At 43.9% G+C, this 20,950-nt stretch overlaps 2 protein-coding genes across 6 annotated transcripts in view; one reads left to right on the plus strand and one right to left on the minus strand.

The window, feature by feature from the left end:
* RRP8 (ribosomal RNA processing 8) lies at positions 1-18,156 on the plus strand. 3 transcript variants are annotated; one of them, XR_003417983.2, is made up of 10 exons: positions 1-222; positions 1,376-1,742; positions 1,970-2,423; positions 2,513-2,642; positions 2,820-2,926; positions 3,011-3,107; positions 3,333-3,544; positions 7,989-8,135; positions 8,821-8,902; positions 9,565-18,156. XR_003417983.2 is itself a non-coding variant. In XM_015079274.3 (7 exons), the coding sequence occupies exons 1-7, from the start codon at positions 124-126 to the stop codon at positions 3,450-3,452; spliced, it is 1,374 nt and encodes a 457-aa protein (XP_014934760.3). In that variant the 5' UTR covers positions 1-123; the 3' UTR covers positions 3,453-3,904. The 3 variants fall into 3 exon arrangements, 1 of the variants encoding a protein (XP_014934760.3); XR_008290484.1 differs by having other exon boundaries at positions 8,821-18,156; XM_015079274.3 differs by lacking the exons at positions 7,989-8,135; positions 8,821-8,902; positions 9,565-18,156 and having other exon boundaries at positions 3,333-3,904.
* DNHD1 (dynein heavy chain domain 1) overlaps positions 9,277-20,950 on the minus strand; it is a 97,889-nt gene continuing 86,215 nt past the window's right edge. The window contains exons 42-43 of one of the 3 annotated variants that reach the window (XR_008290477.1): positions 11,154-11,258; positions 9,277-9,416 (exon numbers count right to left, since the gene is read on the minus strand). Coding sequence is in view for 1 of the 3 variants with exons in the window: in XM_053203551.1 (XP_053059526.1) it covers positions 11,230-11,258 (29 nt within the window). In the remaining 2 variants the exon portion in view is untranslated. Of the gene's footprint in view, positions 9,417-11,077; positions 11,259-20,950 lie in introns of those variants that run through there. The other 2 variants (XM_053203551.1, XR_008290478.1) reach the window with 2 other exon arrangements.

The raw sequence follows: 20,950 nt of genomic DNA on the forward strand, positions 1-20,950 counted from the left end.
ACCCAGACTTGCACTCTTTGGTTTCCGGCTCTGTTCCGGCGACTACACGCGGTCGGTTTACAGGAGACTAACGCTGCACGTGGAGAGCTGCTTGGCTCTCGCGACTTCGCCCACCCGACCCGCATGTTCGAAGAGCCGGAGTGGGCCGAGGAGGCCCCGGTAGCCACGGGCCTCGAACCTGTAGCTGCACGACCTCGGCCTGCCGCAGCCTCGCAAATCAAGGTGAGTGACCCTGCAGGGGCACCGGGAGCTGTTTCAGGAGGAGAAGCTTACCCTGGTGGATCCGAGCGCTGGGACACTACGTTGTGTGTGGGGGGCGGGGGGGGGGGGGGAGTGCGCCTGGGCCAACTGAAGATTCGACTGACTGAAGTTACTGAAGTTACTGAAGTGAGGAGGGTTTCTTGGACAGGAAAAGCACGAGCAAAGGCCCTGAGGCAAGAAAGCATGTCCTGTAGTTAGGGTCACACACACAATGATCCGTGTGGATGGAGCATAGAGAGTAAGAGGATATGCCTTTGAAGTTGGAGAGGAGAGTAGAAGTTTTGCGCATTTTAAGGATAGAGGCCAATGAAATGGATTTAGTAGGGGAGTGATTTCTTAAGATTTGCATTTTGAGAAAGTCATTGGTTGCAGTGTGGAGATTGGACTGCAAAGAGCAAGAGTAAATGACAGTAAAGGATTATTGGCACTACCATTCTAAAGAAGTGGTGCAGAGTGGGTACTGAAAACCTTCAGGCTAAGTGCCTCGCCTAGGACTTCCCAGCAGGACTTCAGTCCAGGCCTCTCAGACAATAGACCTCCTTTAAGCCTTTGCACATGTGAAGGCTATTGTACTTCCTCAGGCTCTTCCTACCTTTCACTCAACCTCCAACATGGAATTGGACTGCTTTATTCCCTCCTGTTCATCCCCTCATCCCACTGCTTTAATCCATGCCACTGGTCTCCGTCCATCGGCAGCTTGTGCCTTCAGGTTTGTTCTCTACACTACATCTACAGCTAGACTCATCTTAAATACACATGTGTGATCCTGTTACTCATTTTCAAAAACCTCCCTAGCTTTTATAGAAAGATAACCAGCTGGAGGCAAAAGCCTGACATTGAAGGTTGGAACTGTTGCTTGTGGCCTTACCACATTCCTGGGGGAGCTCCATTTTCTCATCTGCAATTTGAAGAAAGTGAGGTGGATGCTTTCTCTGCTCTCCAGCCTCCCAAAGATTGAGATGGTGACTTGAAAGTTGTTCACGGTCTGACAGGCTTCATGACAAGCTAGTGAAGTTGACTAGGAATAATCCACATGCCTCTCCACCTCTCCCTTCTTATTCTCCATTGCCCTCTATTCACCTCACCCCTGCTTTCATCCCTTGTTTTCCCCCAGGGCTCCAAGCACCGTCAGCTCTTGGCCACGTTACGGGCCCTGGAGGCAGCAGCTCTTCCCCAGCAGTCTCCTAGCCTGCCTGGCAGTGACTCTGAGGAGGAGGTAGTGGAAAGGAAGAAGAAACACTCAAAAAAGGCCTCATTTTCCAATGTTTCTATTGAAGTAGAGAAGAAGAGGAAGAAGAAATGTCAGAAACAGGGCCCACCTGGCAGTGACTCTGAAGAAAAGGAAGTAGAAAGGAAGAAAAAGTGCCTCAAAGGGGTTTTTAATGCCAGTGACTCTGCTGAAGAAGAGAAAAGGAAGAGGAAACACCAGAAACAGGTCCACTCAAACCCTGCCCAGCACCTGGACAATGATGACCAAACAGGTACTAATGGATATGTACATGTGTGGGGGACAGGGAGGGGGATCAGTGTATCCTAATAGATGACAGAGGTTACCTGCCACCATTAGGTTTGGGATTAGCAATAAGAAGTACTTTCGTGCAGGCAACAGTCCCTTTCTCAAGGATAGGGGTATGGCCAGGATGATTGCCAAACCTCTGAATTCAGGGGATCTTACCCCAAATATGCTTTCCCATCTCCCTCCCTGTAGGTCCCAAAGCTTGGAAGAGTAGAGATACAAATGACCTATCCCAGCCAAGCGCTGGGACCACTTCTGCCAACCCCCCCCACATCTTGAGTCGCAAGCAGTGGCGGAACCGACAAAAGAATAAACGTAGGCATAAGAATAAGTTTCGGCCACCTCAGCCACCAGACCAGGCTCCAGCCACAGTCTCCACAGAGGAGACAGAGATGCCTCCTGACCCCAGTCCACACAGCCATGAGGATCGGGCAGGGGCTCTGCGAGCCCGCATGGCACAACGGCTGGATGGTGCTCGATTTCGTTACCTCAACGAACAGCTATACTCAGGGCCTAGCAGTGCTGCACAGCGTCTCTTCCAGGAAGACCCTGAGGCCTTTCTCCTCTACCATCGCGGCTTCCAGAGCCAAGTCAAGAAGTGGCCACTGCAGCCAGTGGACCGCATTGCCAGAGATCTTCGCCAGCGGTGAATGGGGGTTGGGCACTGTGAGAAGCGATGTGGGTCAGTCATGGCTCAGACTAGACCAGTAAGTGATCCCTCCCCTCCACTCCCAGGCCTGCGTCCCTGGTGGTAGCTGACTTCGGCTGCGGGGACTGCCGCCTGGCTTCAAGTATCCGGAACCCTGTACACTGCTTTGACTTGGCCTCTCTGGACCCCAGGGTCACTGTGTGTGACATGGCCCAGGTAAACCCCTCTTCCTCTCTGTATCTGAACTGTGTCTAGACCCAGCCTCTGTGTGCTAATCTCTAATGCTCCCTCTCTCCGCCCTGCCTGCCCATCCTGGTGTCTGGCACTAGCACTCAGTGTTAGATTTCCGAGTCCCATATCGTGTGCTCTTTATAGTACTCCTACTCTCCACAGGTGCCTCTGGAGGATGAGTCTGTGGATGTGGCTGTGTTCTGCCTTTCACTGATGGGAACCAACATCAGGGACTTCCTAGAGGAGGCAAATAGAGTGCTGAAGCCAGGGTAGGAGCTCTCAGGACACGGATGCATATATATGTGCACATGCCTGTGTCCGTGCATTTACATAGAACTTTTTACCCTTCTCAGGGGTCTTCTGAAAGTAGCTGAAGTCAGTAGCCGTTTTGAAGGTGTTCGGACTTTTCTGGGGGCTGTGACCAAACTGGGCTTCAAAGTCATCTCCAAGGTGAGGGCCCCAAGAAGTCTCCCTATTTTTGTCTCATGTGGTCGTTTTTTAGAGTAATAGTGTTCGGGAAGGAGGCTATAGGCACAGACACAGACATTTGCTTCTTGAAGGCATGACACATGAGAGAGCCCTGGAAGCTTTCTAAGTGAGGGCGGGACATGGACAGAAGTATTTTGAAGAACTGGGGTGAGGATTTGGAGCTTACTAGGTCTTTTCTGCCCCTAGGATCTTACCAACAGCCACTTCTTCCTGTTTGACTTTGAAAAGACTGGGCCTCCTCGGGTCGGTCCCAAGGCTCAACTCACAGGCCTGAAACTTCAGCCATGTCTCTACAAGCGCAGGTGACCTCTGGGGCCCCCTTGAAAGGGAGGCAAGTCTCGAACTCCAGGCTCAGAACTCTGAAGACTGTATCCAGCCAGGCTCTGACCCAAGAACGGGTACATCCCTTCCTCCATCCAAAGAACGAAGTGTGATGAAACCCCCTGGTTCAGCCCTGCTCTGTTGAAGGCTTCTTGGTTCCAAGATCATAAAGTCATTTGGGCTAGCTAAAGAATAAGGAGTTTATTGTGAAAATACAAGAGTGCTTGGGAATTAGGGATCCTCTAAATGTCATGGGAACTAGGTGGTTTGGAATGCAAGGCATCTCTGGGTTTGTCTCCTCTTTCCATCTCTCAGGAGCTACGTGGACTTTCTGCCCTGGCATCTCTACTCTCTCCTGATTTTCCATCTGCTGAGGAAATCTAAAGCCAGGGCTGAGTACATAGGAGGTGCTTAATAAACTGTAGCTATGGCTGTGATATGTTGTAAGCCTTACTATTTTCTAAAAATCTTCCCTAGGTAGGGTTGGAGGTTGAAAAGTAAAGAATGAATTTGTTGATTGAGGAAGACTCTGGGAGAGCTCAAGATAGGGCTTTCAACAGGTTTTACTTCCCAGGGTATTTAGGGATTGCTGGTAAGATTCTGAGCTGTGCTTGGAGGAAGATGGTGAGGAACGTGGGTCTCTTCATAAATAACAACTGGTTGGTGCCATGGTAGGGTGGGGGTTTGGGCTGTCCATTGGCAGAAGGGTCTGTCTGTTGTTTCTGCCTTGCAGTAGGCCCAGATAAGCATGTCTTGGGATGGCTATGGGCAAGGAAGGCTGGCGCTGGAAAAAGATGAACTGGGATGGTAGACCCTTGGCCTCTCCCAGAGGGTATTTGCTGTGGATCCAGGTATAAAGATATAGCCTCTTTATCTGTTTCAAAGAGCAAAAACGGAGAGTGCCCAATGGGACACAGCTTCTAGTGCTCTGAGCCAGTCGGTACCTCCATTGAGGAGATGGAGACTGAGGAAGGCTGTCGGCCAGAGGACATGTTTGGAGGCTAGGCTCTGAACCATTCGACACATACCGCACAGTGTCTTCCCATGTGCTCTTCTCTCTGCCAAATACTTGTCTGACTGGCAGAGTCTTATTCATCCTTCCAAATAGCCTCGCTGTTCCCTACTCCACCCTTTCCAAAGCAGAATTAATTTCTTCATCTGTGCTCTCTAAACTGCATTGTGGTGGCTTCGTGCATTAGGCTGTAGTCTTCTCAAGTCATATTTATTTTTGTATTCCCAGAGCTTGTTGCTGAGGTGGTGATAAGGCATGACAGGATCCATTTGAGTGGGACTGATGAGAGTAGTGTGTTGCAAGAACCCAGGTTCGGGGCACAGGATGTAGGCACTGAGGACTAGGGACAATGGAAGAAATAGGCAGATAGGAGAACTTGAGCAGGCAGAACAGGGGAAATGTTGAAGGTTGGTGAGAGAGAGGAATCTGAACTGAGTCTCTGGTTTCTCGCTTGAGCAAATAGTTGAGCTGGTGCTGCCATTCAAAATGTTGGGTTTCAGGTACCTGTTAGGTGTTCATTTGGAAGAGGGACGTAAAAGTGCCGGGAGAGAGCTGGCTAGCATTTGGGAATCAGCAGTTTAGAGGTGGTAATTCAAGTCAAAGGAATAGGTAAGATATCCAGAGTAAGGTAGTGAGAAGAGAAGATGGCTCAGAATAAAACTGAGGAATATTTAATGGATGAGTGCAGGTTGACAAGATGAGAAGGTTAGGCCAGAAATGGAGGAGTAAAACCAGAAGAGTGGATGCTTTCAATACGAAAGGAAGGGACAGAGAGGTTGTCAGCTGTCAAATGCTGTTGCAAGATCTGTTAAAATCGGAGGGCTGGGTGGCTCAGTCAGTTAAGTGTCTGACTCTTGGTTTAGGCTCAGGTCATAATCTCACAGTTTGTTAGATTGAGCCCCACTTCAGGCTCTGTGCTGACAGTGAAGGGCCCGCTTGGGACTCTCTCTCCCTCTCCTTCTGCCTTCCCCTGCTCGTATCCATTGTGTCTCTCTCAAACATTAAAAAAAAATTTAGAGTGAAGTCAGATTGCAGTGGCGTACAGATTACTGAATAACACTGAGGGCCTGTGTGAGTTCATATGGGATTATTCATGACTTTATGGTTCCACCAGCCAGCCCAGTGGTGTAGTTATCTCTGCCTACTCAGGAGTCTAGGTGTAGCTGTGGGAAAAATGAGTACTAAGGGATCATCCAGAGTTGGAACCTTGCCATATAGTGGAAATGAAAGGAAAGTGAACATAAGTAAATGTTAAAAAAATACAAAAAACTTAAACATTAAAAATTAAAAAAAAAAAAAACACACTCTCAAAAATAAATAAATGTTTAAAAATTAAAAAAAAATAGGTACCTGGTGGCTCAGTTGGTTGAGTCCAACTTTGGCTCAGGTCATGATCTCACGGTTTGTGAGTTTGAGCCCTGCGTCAGGCTCTATGCTGACAACTCAGAGCCTGGAGCCTGCTTCGGATTCTGTCTCTCTCTCTCTCTCCCTGCTCACATATCTCTCTCAAAAATAAATAAACATTAAAAAAAATTTTTTTGGGGCGCCTGAGTGGCGCAGTTGGTTAAGCGTCCGACTTCAGCCAGGTCACGATCTCGCGGTCCGGGAGTTCGAGCCCCGCATCAGGCTCTGGGCTGATGGCTCAGAGCCTGGAGCCTGCTTCAGATTCTGTGTCTCCCTCTCTCTCTGCCCCTCCCCCGTTCATGCTCTGTCTCTCTCTGTCCCAAAAATAAACTTTGAAAAAAAAAATTTTTTTTTTTAATTTTTTTTTTTTTTTTCAATTTAAAAAACAATTTGAAAGTAAGCAAAGGCGTTTCACACTATTCAGAAGTAACTGATTACTATGCTGGACTATGGAATTTTGTAGAAGAGGTAGGAGAGTGAAGACATGAGTGGGTTGTTGCACTGGGAGTCATTAAACAGGCCACCTGGGCAGATGGGAGGCAATGGTCAGAAATCGGAATGCTTGAGTAATTAATGTCCGAGGCCCAGCACCTTTAGGCGGTGGCTGAGTGTAAAGCAAAGCCACATGGGTCAGTGCCTGAGAGGCATGTGAGGCAGGTTGCCCCTCAGATAATGGACTGAGGGCTCTGGTATTGTGGGGAGGTCTTGTCTGCATGGACTTTGAAGTTCTCCAGGATGATGGTAGAAGTTGGTATGGAACAAGTGCCAGCCTCTTGAGGGAGGGGGCAGATCCCAGAGATCTGCAGATAAAATGACAGGGAAGCTAGATGGCATGAATTTCAGAAGTCCAGGGGGTTTGGACTGCCTACTGGAGAGACTTCCATTGTGGGGGTGATGTGAGGCTGGTGAGTGGAGCTGGCTGACACCCTCATAGTCCTCTCCAGCTTGTCAGGATTCACTGCAGATTACTGGGGAAATGACGATCATAAAAGCTCCATAGGGCAGGAGCCTCCTGGGGTAAAGGGGAGGCAGGCCATCAAATCCAAGGAAGGGTGCTTGGATGGCTCAGTTGGCTATGTGTCTGACTCTTGATTTTAGCTCAGGTCATGATCTCACGGTTCGTGAGATTGAGCCCCATGTAGGGCTCTGTGCTGACAGCATGAAGCCTTCTTGGGATTCTCTCTCTCCCTCTCTCTCTGTCCCTCTGCATGTGCTTTCTCTATCTCAAAATAAATTTAAAAATCCAAGGAAATTGTTGGAATAGCAGTCATCTCACTGTGGGACACACATCACCTTTAATAGCTTACCTGTCTGTATTATTTCCCGAATGTTTATATTCCTAGATCTTGGTTAATTTTCCCTGTTTTCATTATGCTCAGCAGGACAGCTGGGACACCTTTCTCCTTTTTCTGTTTTTCTCCCAGAAAAGAATTTGGATTCTTCCTTTGCCTAGTCCTGTTCCATCCACCCGAGTAAATCTTTGGGGCTGATTCAGGCCTTGGGCCTCCCATAACTCAGCCCAGCCCCACTAGTGTCTCCATCAGTTGCTCTGATTCTGAAAGCAGGACTCCCCTGAGCCTGAACTGGGGCCTGCCAGCTCCATCATCAGCTTCAGGAGAAGCTCTTATGCAAGCCCAAGTTCCTGGGCTTCAGTGTTTAATGTTGAAAGCCTAGACTGAAAAGAGACAACAGTGTATATTTTCTTAAGAAATAACAGCATGCTAGGTCTTCAAAGAACAAACTAGTTTAAGGAACAATTTGAGAACACATTAAAGGAAAGGCAAGAGTAGTAAGAGATAAGTGGTAGGAGTTGCTGTACCACCCAAGGCACTGTTAGAATCACCTGGAAGTCTTAGTATAATGCAGATTGCCAAGCCCTCCCCCAATTTCTGATTCAGAAGATCAGGATAGGGTTTGAGAAGTGCTATTCTGATTGCTTTGGTTTTTCACAGTGAAGCAGGAAGTAGGGTTGAGAATAGCAGTGAACAGGTTGGAGTTGTGAGGTGAGGAGAACATGAATATCCTTAAGAGAGTAAGAGGGAATGAACAAATGGGGGAAATAGAGTATGCTTGCTGGTGGTATTAACTGCATGCTTTTGGTTCAGGGTCAGAAAGAGGATGTGTGGGAAGAGACCATGCAGGATTGCTGTGTAGAGAGCTTATTGTGAGACAGCACAGCTGGACTGTCAGGACCCGCCCCCTCACCTCAGCTCTGACTGTGGACTCCACTGGGACCATTCAGGAAGCTTGAGGTATTTATTCTTTGGGCCTGCTGAGGAATGATGAACTTGGAGTCTGACTCCTGCCCTGGGAATGTAGAGGGCAAGCAGAGCTCACTGACTGCTTCAGTGGTGGGGCCAGGGGAGTGCTGCAGCTTTTGCAGGCCTGTGTTCCCAGAAGTTGCCATAGCAAGCGATGCATGTGTGTATCCTGTGCACCTTGCAAGAGAGAGGGAAGCATGGGGTGGTCTTGGGCCCTGTCCAGTAGGACCATTTGAGGAGGCAAGGAGACCTCAGTGCAAAGAAGGTAGGTGTATGCCATGTGGGCTGAGGGAGTTGCTAGGACCACCCACTAATGCTCCGCCCCCTAATATGTGACCCCTCCAGGGTGAAGGGGACAGCTGGGATATCCCCTTTAAGTAACCGGGTACTCAGATACCTGGGTGGCTGGGTGGCTCAGGTCATGATCTCAGTATTCATGAGCTTGAGCCTTGCATCAGGCTCTGTGCTGACAGCTCGGAACCTGGAGCCTGCTTCGGATTCTGTGTCTCCCTTTCTCTGCCCCTCCCCTGCTTGTCTCTGTGTGTTTCTCCCTCAAAAATAAACATTTAAAAATTTGAATAAATAAATAAGTAAATACCTGCCAAGCCCCTCAGGCACAGAATCGCCTAGTCCAGCAGGAACTTTATCCCCTTTCTCAACCCTTCCTTCTCTGCAGCTATTAGGTAGAGAGGAGGTGAGAAGAGCCGAGAGCACACAGATTATTCTCCTCCTCCCCAACTCAGCCTCCTTGAGACATAGTAAGTGGGGCAGAGCTGGGAGGGGAAGACGGTTAAAGCTCCAGTGGGTGCACATTATTTATTGTTACCTAGGGTTAGATATCCTAATTGCTTGAGATGAAGAGGAGGTGAGAAGAGCAGAGAGCACACAGATTATTCCTATTATTCCTCTTCTCCCCAGTTCAGGCTCATTGAGACATAGTAAATGGGGCAGAGCTGGGAGGGGAAGGTGGTTAAAGCTCCAAGTGGGTGCACATTATTTATAGTTACCTAGGGTTAGATATTCTAATTGCTTGAGATCGCGTAAGACCGTTAACTAAGAATAAGCTGAAAAGTCACGGGCTTGCTGCAGCTTACCTCCACAGCAGGGAAAGAGTATCCCCAAATGAAAATGCTTTGGAGGGGTGGTGAGAGACAAGAATAAGCTTGGGTTTGGATGGCAGTCTGTGCCTTGTGCTTGTTCAGCATGCCTTTGAGAGGTTTCTTGCTGCTGCAGTTTTTGGTGTGCTCCAGCTCTTGTTCCTGTAACACAGTCCTATGGAACACGGTTCCAAAGGAAACAACATGATCTTGGCAGAGACACAACTTAGCTCCAAACACTCAGCCATTTACATAAATGCACAGAGCCCTTTACAGCTTTTCACAGAGACCCACAATAGTGTTTTTTTTTTTTTTATCCCCAGGTGGTCCTCCTTCCCAGATGACTTCTCAGACTGGCCACCTGTTTCTAGGATATTCAACTACTGTAGCAATTGCCTTATTGGTCTAATTCCATCACTCCTGCCCCCAAAGCAATTTGTTTCCCACACAGCCAAGTGATGTTTTTAAAATGTAAATCAGATATTGTCATTTCTCTGCTTAAAATCCTTCAATGGGTTCTCAGTGCTCTGAGAACAAAAGACAGACTCGCTCCCAGGCCCTGTGTGATCTTGCTCAGGCCTTGCTCTCCAACTGCATCTTAACCCACTCCTTCCTCACAAGACTCCAGCCATGCAAGCTTTCTTTTCATTCCTCTAGCATTCCAAGCCATTCCTGCTGGGTCTTTACACATGCTGCTCTATCTTTTTACAGTACTTTTTGTGATGAGCTCATTTTCATCTTCCAGATCTTCACACCAAATCCCCGTTTCTTCTTTGGAAGAAACTGGCTAGATGCTCACCAAAATGTCCTTTTTATGGACACATAGTTAACTATGTTTCCCAGCTCCTTGCATCAAGGCAGTGCTATTGTCTTCGCCAATGGAAAGTAAGTAGGAGTAATGCTTTACTGCCAGACCAAGGCAATTAAAGAGTGGATGAGCCTTCTCCACATTCTGCCATCCCCTCTTCTGCCTTCCTGGGTGAGCTTGAAGCATATGTTTTAAAGACTGTGGAGTCAATTGCTTGGAGGAAATCTGCTTGACCAAGAACATCCACATTGGACTTTTCAACAAAAATAAACCTCTATTGCATTAAGTTACTGAGCTTTGGGAAGGTTATAGAAGTTAGTATTATATACTCTGGCTAATATATCTTTTCTGGGCATCCTGTCCACCTTGCTCTTGACCACAAAACCTTTTTTTGTTTCCCTCAGGGTGCTTCAAACATGTAATTATCTTACCAGATGCCAGTCAACACTCCTACCTATCCTATAACTTCGAATCTTAATTGAGAAAAAAACGTCCACGTGAGGAAGTTGAGATACTCATTTTATCAGTTGCATTTTGATTGTGACCAGAAAAAAAAAATCCCACTGAAGAATGTCCTAAACAAATTAGATTTTTTTCTTCTACTATACTTAGAAACCTGAAGGTAGATGGCTGCTGTCAGTGGTTTAGGAATTCAAGGATGTTAAGTTTTAGGTCTTTGTTGCTCTTGGTGTCTTGATTCTAATGGTTACAAGATGATGTGTTCTTGATTAGTCGGGGACACCCTACTTACTGTTACACTTCTTGGGAGTCTTGTTGATTGCCACAGCCCCTACCTTTTTGGCTTTACTTCAAGGGTCCTTCTATATTATTAATACTCTGGTATAAATATGTTTCATTATTCCCTACAACATAATTGAGGCCAATTTAAAATATTAACATTTTCTTTTCTATCTTTATTTTTTTGAATTTTATATTAAGTAGGCTTCATACCCAGTGTGGAGCTTGAACTCAAGACCCTGAGATTAAATAAGAGTCACATGCTCTACCAACCGAGCCGTCAGGTGCCCCTAAAATATTAACATTTTAAAATATATTTGTCTCCCACACTCCTTCCCACACCTCAGTGATCTATTAGCAACTTACCCAGTTTGAAGCTGTTCTTCCTCCAGCCCAGTGGGGTGGGGAAGCATGGTCTTTATTTCATTCGTTACCTCCTCTGTCACTTAGGATTGGGATGGGGAGGACACACTAGAGGAGAAAAAGGTAAACACCATCAGTGTGCTCTACTAAGACAGGCACTTATTTAAATGTTGGCTCTCATGTGGGGTATTGGGGTTCTTTGGAGCCCCCCAGTAGGGACTTGTGCACTGGCTGGCTTTGCTGCTTATTATACACAGCCCACACTTCCCCTCAGCTCTTCAGCTTCTGCCCCTGTCCATGAATCCATAGCTTCCTAATGCTAACATCCCTATCCCTGGCACAGAGGGAGGGGACCTGGGACAGTTTCCAACAAACACTTCAAGATTAGTTCCCTTTCAGGGAGCCCACCAGAAACTCATGCATATTTTTCCCGCCAACACTGGCAGTGCAGCGCAGTCAGCAGCTGACCCCTCTCCCCTTGCTTGCCTCAGCCAGCCTGACTGACTTCTCCATGTGAGAAGCACCAATCTCTATATGCATATGGCTGCAAACCCTCATAAGTGATTCAGGTTGTGTTAACTCCCAAGAGGCCTCTGCCCCAGGCCCCACCTCAGTGGCCATATACAGATGGCTCTATTAAGTTCCTGAGTGTGGCAAGCCTCTAGCTCGAGAATGTAATCTGAATGAATGTAAAGCTTGTCCCTCTCGTGGAGACACAGAACTACTATAAATGGTTCTATTAGAGCCCTCCTCACTTGATTTATGATGCCTTTCGGGGGGAAAAGTTCTCTATTCCTAAAAAAATTCCCATCAATGCATCTTTCATTTCTCACTTCATATACAGTAGAAAGTTTGATGGTCTCTGGATCAGCTTTATTTTCTTAGAATAAATCCTATGTGGATGTATCCAGCATCTTTATTTAGAATGTGTCAGTGCCTATTACCTATGGTCTTCAGTCTTGGTGTATTATCCAAAGGTTTTAGACGACTGAAAAACTCATTTAACATCCTCTTTCTTATGTACATATTCTTAGAAAACGTGAACTGCGGGGCGCCTGGGTGGCTCAGTCGGTTGAGCGTCCAACTTCGGCTCAGGTCATGATCTCACGGTCCGTGAGTTCGAGCCCCGCGTCGGGCTCTGTGCTGACAGTGCAGAGCCTGCAGCCTGTTTCGGATTCTGTGTCTCCCTCTCTCTCTCTTACCCTCCCCCACTCATGCTCTGTCTCTCTCTGTCTCAAAAATAAATTAAAAAAACGTTAAAAAAAATTAAAAAAAAGAAAACGTGAACTGCTTTATTTATATAGAGTATTACTGACGATGTATTCTTACTTTCCCTCCCTCCCTCAGCTCTGTTTTTAGTATCCATTCACGTATCAATCGGAGCCCTGTCGGGAAAATGCAGTAAAGGGCATTTATTGAGAATTGATTCCAAGTGTTGGAAGGATGAAAGAATAGGTCGAAGTTGCTGATGTAATTCAAAAATTAACTGGAGAATTCCGAGAGCATCCCAAGTCCTGGGAAAACAAACAGGAAGAAGTGGTGTAATCACCAGAAATTAGGAGCTCAGAGAAAGACCCCCTTTTGACTGATACTCACATATTTGTGGGGGAAGCTCCTTCTACATACCTAGTGCTTGGACCTCTGAGGAAGGGAGTGACTGCCTGTCTGCTTCTACATTCTGACAAATGCGGCAAAGCTGCTGCTGAGTGCAGAAGCAGCTAATAGCTGGAGCCAGCTGCCTGCAGCTGAAGTAATGAGACAGCAGCTGGAAAACAGGGACAAAGGGCCTTCCTCCCCTCTCACTTTCAGGTTCCGTTTAGGACATCCCATTGACAGGAACTAATGGAACCAGCTGGCAGTAGATTCTGGGAAATAGAGTTTGCAGACTCCCAGCTGCAGCAACACAAAGAGTGTGTGTAAGGGGGTGGGGAGTGGGGGGTGGAGGGAGATCTGTAGAGGCCAGGAGCCCTAAGAAAATAGGTAAATAAGGGATACACTCCACTAGCTGCTCTTATGCATACTTTGTTGCTTCTGTCAGCCGTGGGTCACCGTGGAGTGTTCAGGGTATACATCCACCAGAGTAAACGTATCCATTCACTTGGTTGCTTCAAATTCTTTGCTACCTGGAGAAATTAAAATCCCTGGAGCTGGGGTTCTGAGTAAAAACTATGTTCCACCAATTAGATGCGCTCATCTGAGGTTTGGGAGGCGAGGGGCATCTTCCTGCTGCTTGGCTGTTGCTGCTGGAGAGCAGGTTTGTCTAGATGTTGGGCTTTCTGCAGCAGCATTCCCCTTGAGGCCAAGGACAAAGTAAGGATTCCCACTGTAATGGCTCAAGTTCAACATGGGACGGAGGTTCAACAGGCAAAATACAACTTACTGTGTGACACTATAAGAAAGTGTGGTTAAGAAAAAAATGTACTGGGAGGATATCAGTTAAGTAATTCACAGAACTCCTGAGAAGTCCAGGGAGTGAGGCTTAGAAAACAAACACGGACCAACTGCAAAACCTAAGTCACACTTCAGAGAGTCTGGTTAGGATGGCACTGCTGGCACCATGGCTGCTGGACTTTTTTTGTGGTTTTTTTGTTGCCACATAGGTTGATGCTGGGAATTGAGTTAATCCTCCTAAATTTGTGGCCCTGTTTTAGGATTGGCCCATGAAAGCCCTCTCTCCTGTTATTTGTTTCCTTTATTACTTATTTGCTCTTTTTTCCTCACTCCCACAATATGTTTGTTGTGTGTCCCTAGATACGTATGTTAGCAACGTGCATGGTTTGGTGTATATATGTTGTGGCAGGGACTTGGCAGCTGTTCCTCACACCCATTTTCTTCTTCCTGGGAAATTAGCTGGACTCTGTTTTCCAGCTCCCCTTATACTTTCGTGTGGCTATGTGATTGAATTTGGCCAGTTGGGTGGTAGTGGAACTAAGGTATGCTACTTGCATATTTGGGTCCTTATATTTTGCTACACATTAGTCCCCATGTCAATCCACTTTGGCCAACTTGATGCATTTGCCCATATGTCCTTGAAAGGTACATGTCAAACATGATGGAGCCAAAAGATGGAGGGAACATAGATCCCTGAACAACACTTGGAGGGGAGCCACCTGTTTGGGACTTCACCTGAGTGAGAAGTCATTTTCTTTATAGATGAACCATTACACACTTGAGGGTTTGTTGTTACAGCAACTATTGATCTTTTTTAAAATTATTCTTAGTTGAACACATCGGAAAAGTAAGCAAAACACATACCCATATGGAAAAGTAAATGAAACCAAAATGTTTGACCCATGGTTTTATCATAGGCCAGCCCCATTGCAACCACCATCCAAATTGAGAAAGCCTCCGCACCCAAAAACCTTTTATGCTACCTCCCAAACATCAACCACTTGTTTCTCTCAACCATACAAAGTTACCACCATCCTGACTCTCGTGACAATTTCCTTGCATTCCTTTGTGGTCTTACTGGTTAAGCATTGTGATATTGTGATTTATAATAAAGAATACATATTTCGTCCTCCCATTTCTAGCACAGAGCTTCTAAAACCCTTGGGGTTTCCTAAGTGATGAGAGCTGGAACCGGTCTTTTGTTAGGTTAATGACTTTTGGAATGCCCCCAAATCACCTAGGATTGAGGGGTTGCCCTGTGCATCTTTTCCACCTGGATGGTCAGCTGTATTCTTTACTATGTCCTTTTATAATAAGCCGGCAAATGTAAATAAACTTTTTCCAAGTTCTGTGACAACTTGGACTTGGGACTAGCATTTGAAGTGCGGGAGGAGAGCAGTCATGTAGGACTGAGCGCTGAGCCTGTGGAATCTAATGCTGTCTCAGGACAGTTAGTGTCAGAATTAAGATGAGTTGTAGAACACCCTGCTGGTGTCTCAGAGAATTGTTTATTGGTGTGGGGGCCTTCTCCCATGGTGGAATTGGGTGCTCAGACCCTTTTTAAAGCGTGTACACCTAAATAGTACGTATTTTCATGTGTCTGGCTTTTTCACTCAACATTAAGTTTATGGGACTCATCCATGTTGTTGAGTACAAATGAATTTCATTCACTGTTATTACTATAGAAGTATCCTGTTCTGTAAGTAAATTACGATTGTAAACCATGATTGATTAATTCAATTGTTTAGGTAAATTTGAGTTGTATATTAATCAGAATGGGCTGTGCCATGCTGCAGGAAATTAAAATCCAGAATGTTAATGTCTTAACTCCACAGAAGATAATTTCTTACTATTGCTAGAGGCAGGGACTGTTCATAGTCACTCAGGAACCCTAGCTAATGCAATGCACGCTTCCAAAATCACTAGGAAAGAAAAATGAACGAGGGAAATCACTCCCTGGCACCCAAAGTTTCAGCCCTTTTTGCCCCTATGTAATTGGCCAAAACAAGTCTCCTTGTAGAGTTCTCCATGTACAACTCTGTAGTTGGTGAGAAAGTGTACTCCTATTGTGTGCTCAGGGGGAAGACAAACAAGGTTGGTGAACTGCCTAACATCCAGCTTGTGGTCCCTGCAAATAATGCTGTGAACAACCCAGAAGGTCTCTTACTGTGTTCAGGGGAAGTGATGTTGGTGGAAGTCCTTATCTCATTCTTAAACTTGAAAGAAAAGCTTTCAGTATTTCATCATTGGGTATGATATTTGCATTGAGGTTCTGATTAGTGGTTATCAGATTAATGATGTGCTTTTCTGTTTGCTATTATTTTTATCATGAATTAGACTTCGAATTTTGTCAAATACTGCTGAATTGAGATGATCATATATATATATTTAATTTTGTTCAGTGTAGCAAGTAATAGATTCATTTTCATGTGTGAAATCAACCTTGAATTTTTAGAATAAAATCACCTTAGTTGATTATTATTCTCTTTATACATTGCTAAAATCATTTTGGTAATATTTTGTCTAGGACTTTTGCAGCTATGCTCATGAGTGAACATAAATGATATTTTCCTATAAATCTTTTCTCACCACAATGCTTTTAAGTGCTGTGCATGTTGCTATATGTACCTTTGGCTCACTCTTCCTCCTCTTCAAATGCTCTAATGGCTTCCCATCTCACTCATAACATAGTCCAGAATTCTTACTGTTTCCCAAGAGGCCCTGTGTTTTCTGGATTCCAGTTATCTAACATTCACTCCCTTTACTCATGCCTTTTCAGAAATACCGTCTATCTTGCTATTTCTTGAATATTCTCAGCATGCCTCCCTGCCTCTGGGTCATTGTGAATCTATGTGGAATGTTATTTCCATGATATCTACCTGGCTCACTTAGGCACTTCATTCAAATCTCTGTTGAAAAGTCAGTTTTTATAGTCCCCCTCTCTACTGCCATACCACACTTAGTTTTTCTTCAAGGAACTTATCACCTTTTAAATTGCATATTTATTTGTTTATATGATTAGTGCGTATTTCTTCACACTAGAATGTAAGTTCAAGACAGCAAGGACTCGATCTGTTTTATTCAGTACTGCACCCCTAGGATCTAGGCTTATTTGCCTCTGATGTCTGTTTAGTGTTCCAGAATGTCTGTTTAGAACATTTAACATATCCATTTCCCTAGGTAAGGACATTTAGATTATGCAAATCCTTGTGACCACAAAAAAAATGAGTAAAGAATTTTCTTATAAGTGTTCTCTTAAATATATATGTGTGAGTCCTGCTTCCAGAGTTCAACTTAATTTGTCAGGCTGGTTATTCCACTATAAAATATAACAAAATTAACAACTATAAAATCTGAACAAAATATAAACCAAAGAACAACTATTTGAAGACACTGAAAAGTGAAGAAAAGCAGGCAAAAACTAGAGGAGAATTTACCCTTAAAATACTTCAACTGCAATGGATAAAAATTATGATTTTGTGGTCTTGCCTGAAAGTCTTTCCCAGCCCCACAGCATCCACCAGTTCCAAAGGCAAAAAACCACAGCCATACTGGCTCAAAATAGAGGACAGAGTTCAGGGCTGGTAAAGCAGCTGGAAATTTAAGAGCAGAAATCCTGGAAGTGAGAGAGTGCCATGAGGGGTGAAACCAAAATATGAACATAAACTCTGCCCAAACCTTTGCATGACTGCTAAAATACACATGCATATAGAGGAGACTTAGGGGGGGGACCTAACACATAAAACTGGCAGAGTCCAGAGAAGAGTCTACCCCTGAATGACAGAAGTGCACTGTGTGAGATGTGCAAATTTGCTTTTTGACTGAGTGCATTCCTCAATTTATGTCCAGCTTGGATGGCAACTGAAGTGTCAGAGGACAGGGTTCGGTAGTGGAGAGCGGCTGGAAATTTAAAAGGGAAACCCCAGAAGCAAAAGGACTGTAGAGGAGGTGAGCCCCAAAATCTGAGCCAAATTCTGCCTAGATCCTTGGCCAGTGACTAAACTGTAAATGTGCAGGTGAGATGTTCTAGACCAGGCTTACAAAAAAAAAAAAAAAAAAAAAAAGCATGCTGCTGCTATAAGCTAAAAAATAAGCAGAGACATCTACTGTTACACAACACAGGAAATAAAAAATTTGCAATTTAGGCCTGCTCCCACCCCAGAATGCCTGCTATAACAATACCAATAACAAATTTTTAGAATATAACAGAATGAAAACTTACTACAGCATATTATCCACAATAACCAGCTTTTAACCAAAATTACCAGACATACAAATAAACAGAAAATTATAACCCTGTTATAAAAACATGAAATTATAAACAGTAATTTATACTCAGGGTAAAAGACACTCAATAGAAATTAACTCCAGGGGACACAGATATTGGATTTAGCTGTCAAATACTTCAGAGTAACTGTTATTAGTGCATTCAAGCAATGAAAGGAAAATATGTATTAGAAACTAAAGTATGGCCTCAATGAATATACAGATAAGGAACCTTCCCAGAGACAGAAATCAAATGGAAATTCTAGAATTGAAAAGTATAAATAACTAAAAGCGAAAAGAAAAGGACAATACAAATTACTCAATTTGAGTAACCGGGAAAATAGACTGAGAGAAATGGACAGGCCCTCAGGAACCTGTGAGACTGTAACAAAAGGTCTAATATTGTGTCATCAAAATCTCAGAAGGAGCCGAGAAAGCACTTAATGAAAAACAGCTGAAAACTTCCCAAACTTTGGTCAGAGATAAGAAATAGAGTGAACCTTGAACAGGATAAATGTGAAAAAAAAAAAAATTAAACTTCTGAAAACTAAAAAAAAAAATAATAAAAATATTGAAAGTGGCAAAAGAAAAATGATAGCTTACCTAAGGGGGGAAAAACAATTTGATTGACAATAGATTTCTTGTCAACCATGGAAGCCATAGGGAGTGGTACAGTATTTTTTAGGGTTTGAAAGAAAAGAACTGTTAACTCTGAATAGTATACCCAGTGAAAATATTCTTCAGGAATAAAGGGGAAATTTGGACATTCTCAGATGAAGGAAAACTAAGAGAATTTGTCACAGCAACCTACCCTAAAATAATGGTTAAAAGGAGTTATTCAAGTGGAAAGGAAATGATAAATCTTGGAACATAAAGAAAGATGAAAGAGCATGTGAACAAAATATGTGCAAATTGAACTAGCTTTCACAATTCAGTTCTCTGAATTGTGTTTAATGGTTGAAGCAAAAGTTATAATGCTGTCTGATGTTCTAAATATATGTAGGGGAAATATTTAAGATAATTATAAATGGGGAAGGATAAAGAGAGGTGAGGTTTCTATACTTCTCTTGAACTGGTAAAATGACACCAGTAGACCATGTTGAGTAATGCGTTTATAATGCAATACATATAGCAACAACTGAGAAGCTATTCAAATATATAAACTCAAAATCACTATAGATAAAATAGAATTCTAACCTGTAGAAGGGACAAAAAAGAAAACAGGCAAAAATCGGGGGAAGCGATCAGAAAAGAAAAAAAATGGCAACTTGACTTCCTAACATAGCAATAATTACATTTTATGTTAATGAACTGAACATACCAATTAACAGAGATGAGCAGATGACTACTTTGTCTATGAGAAACTCAATTTAAAGGTTACAGTATGGGGGGGGGCGCCTGGGTGGGTCAGTCTGTTAAGTGTCCTACTTCGGCTCAGGTCATGATCTTGCAGTTTGTGGGTTCGAGCCCCGTGTCAGGCTCTGTGCTGACAGCTCAGAGCCTGGAGCCTGCTTCGGATTCTGTGTCTCCCTCTCTCCCTGCCCCTCCCCCACTCACACTCTGTCTCTCTCTGCCTCTCAATAGTAAATGAATATTAAAAAAATTTTTTTTAATGTTGCAGTATAGGCAAATTGAAAGTAAGAGGGTGAAAATGATTTATCATGCTCATTAAACCAGGAGTGGCTATGTTAATATCAGATAGAGTAGACCTAAGAGGAAAATTTGGCAAAGACAGGGAAGGACATTATGTAATGATAAATGACTCTGCAGCAAGAAGACATAACAATCGTAAATGTGTATATACCAAACAACATTGTACAAAATATGTGACATAAAACTGATATAGCAGAAAAAAGAAATTAGGCCAAACCACAATGCAGTTGGAGACTTCAACACCCCTTTCAACAACTGGTAAAACAAGACAGAAAATCTTACAAGTATACAGAAGGACTTAACACTGTGAACCAATAGGATCTAACTGACATTTATAGAATATTCCACCCAAGAAAATACACATTTTCAAGTGTTCATGGAACATACATAGGCTCTATCTTGGGCCATAAAGTAAATTTTGACAAATTTAGAAGAATTGAAATCAGAGTGCCTGGGTGGCCCAGTCGGTTAAACCTCGGATTTGGGCTCATGTCATGATCTCACAGTTTGTGGATTTGAGCCCCGCTTCCAGCTCTGTGTTGACAGCACAGAGCCTGGAGCCTGCTTTGAATTTTGTGTCTCCCTCTCTCTCTGCCTCTGCCCCCGCCCCCCCACAAATAAATAAAAACATTTTTAAAAATTAAAAAAAAGAAGAAGAATTGAAATAATATATGAGTGTTCTCTGGCCACAACAAAATCAAACTAGAAATCAGTAACAGGAAAATCTCCAAATATTCAGAAACTAAACAGTGTACCTACAAATAATCCATTGGTCAAAGAGAAGTCACAAGGGAAATAAAAAATTACATTGAATGTAATGAAAATTGAAATACAATAAATATATCCAAATTTGTGGGACATAGCTAAAGCAATGCTGACAGGGAAATTTTTAGCACTAAAAGCATACATTATTAGAAAGATAATCAAGGTTCCCACCTTGATAATCCAGGGGTGGAAAAGAGTAAAATGAGCCCAAAGCAAACAGAAGAAATAATATAGGTAGGAGCAGAAATCCACGAAATTGAAAATAGAAGAACAGTGGAACTGGGGCACCTGAGTGGCTCAGTAGGTTGAGCATCCAACTTCAGCTCAGGTCATGATCTTGCAGTCTGTGAGTTTGAGCCCCGCATTGGGCTCTGCACTTACAGCTTGGAGCCTGGAGCCTGCTTCAGATTCTGTGTCTCCCTCTCTGTCTAACCCTCCCCTGCTCATGCTCTGTCTCTCTCTCTCTCTCAAAAATAAAGAAAAACATTAAAAAATAAAAAAAAAAACCAATAGTGGAACAAACCAATGAAACAAAGGCCTGTTTCTTTGAAAAGATCAGTAAAATTACAAACCTTTAAAAAGACTAACAAAGAGAAACACAAATTACCAATACCAGGAGTGAAACAACAAATATTACTATAGACCTTGCAGACATAACTATATAAAGATAGAGTAATACTGTAAACAACTGTATAGACATACATTTGGCAGTGTAGTTAAAATGG

This window comes from Acinonyx jubatus, chromosome D1, assembly GCF_027475565.1.
Source record: "Acinonyx jubatus isolate Ajub_Pintada_27869175 chromosome D1, VMU_Ajub_asm_v1.0, whole genome shotgun sequence".
NCBI classification, from domain to species: domain Eukaryota; kingdom Metazoa; phylum Chordata; class Mammalia; order Carnivora; family Felidae; genus Acinonyx; species Acinonyx jubatus.

Bases quoted from the DNA above. Each gene is read 5' to 3' on its own strand.
- RRP8 (XM_015079274.3), top strand. From the start codon at position 124: ATGTTCGAAGAGCCGGAGTGGGCCGAGGAGGCCCCGGTAGCCACGGGC. The intron at 2,424-2,512 runs GTGAATGGGGGT...CTCCACTCCCAG, and splicing joins GCCAGAGATCTTCGCCAGCG to GCCTGCGTCCCTGGTGGTAG. The intron at 3,108-3,332 runs GTGAGGGCCCCA...TTCTGCCCCTAG, and splicing joins GCTTCAAAGTCATCTCCAAG to GATCTTACCAACAGCCACTT.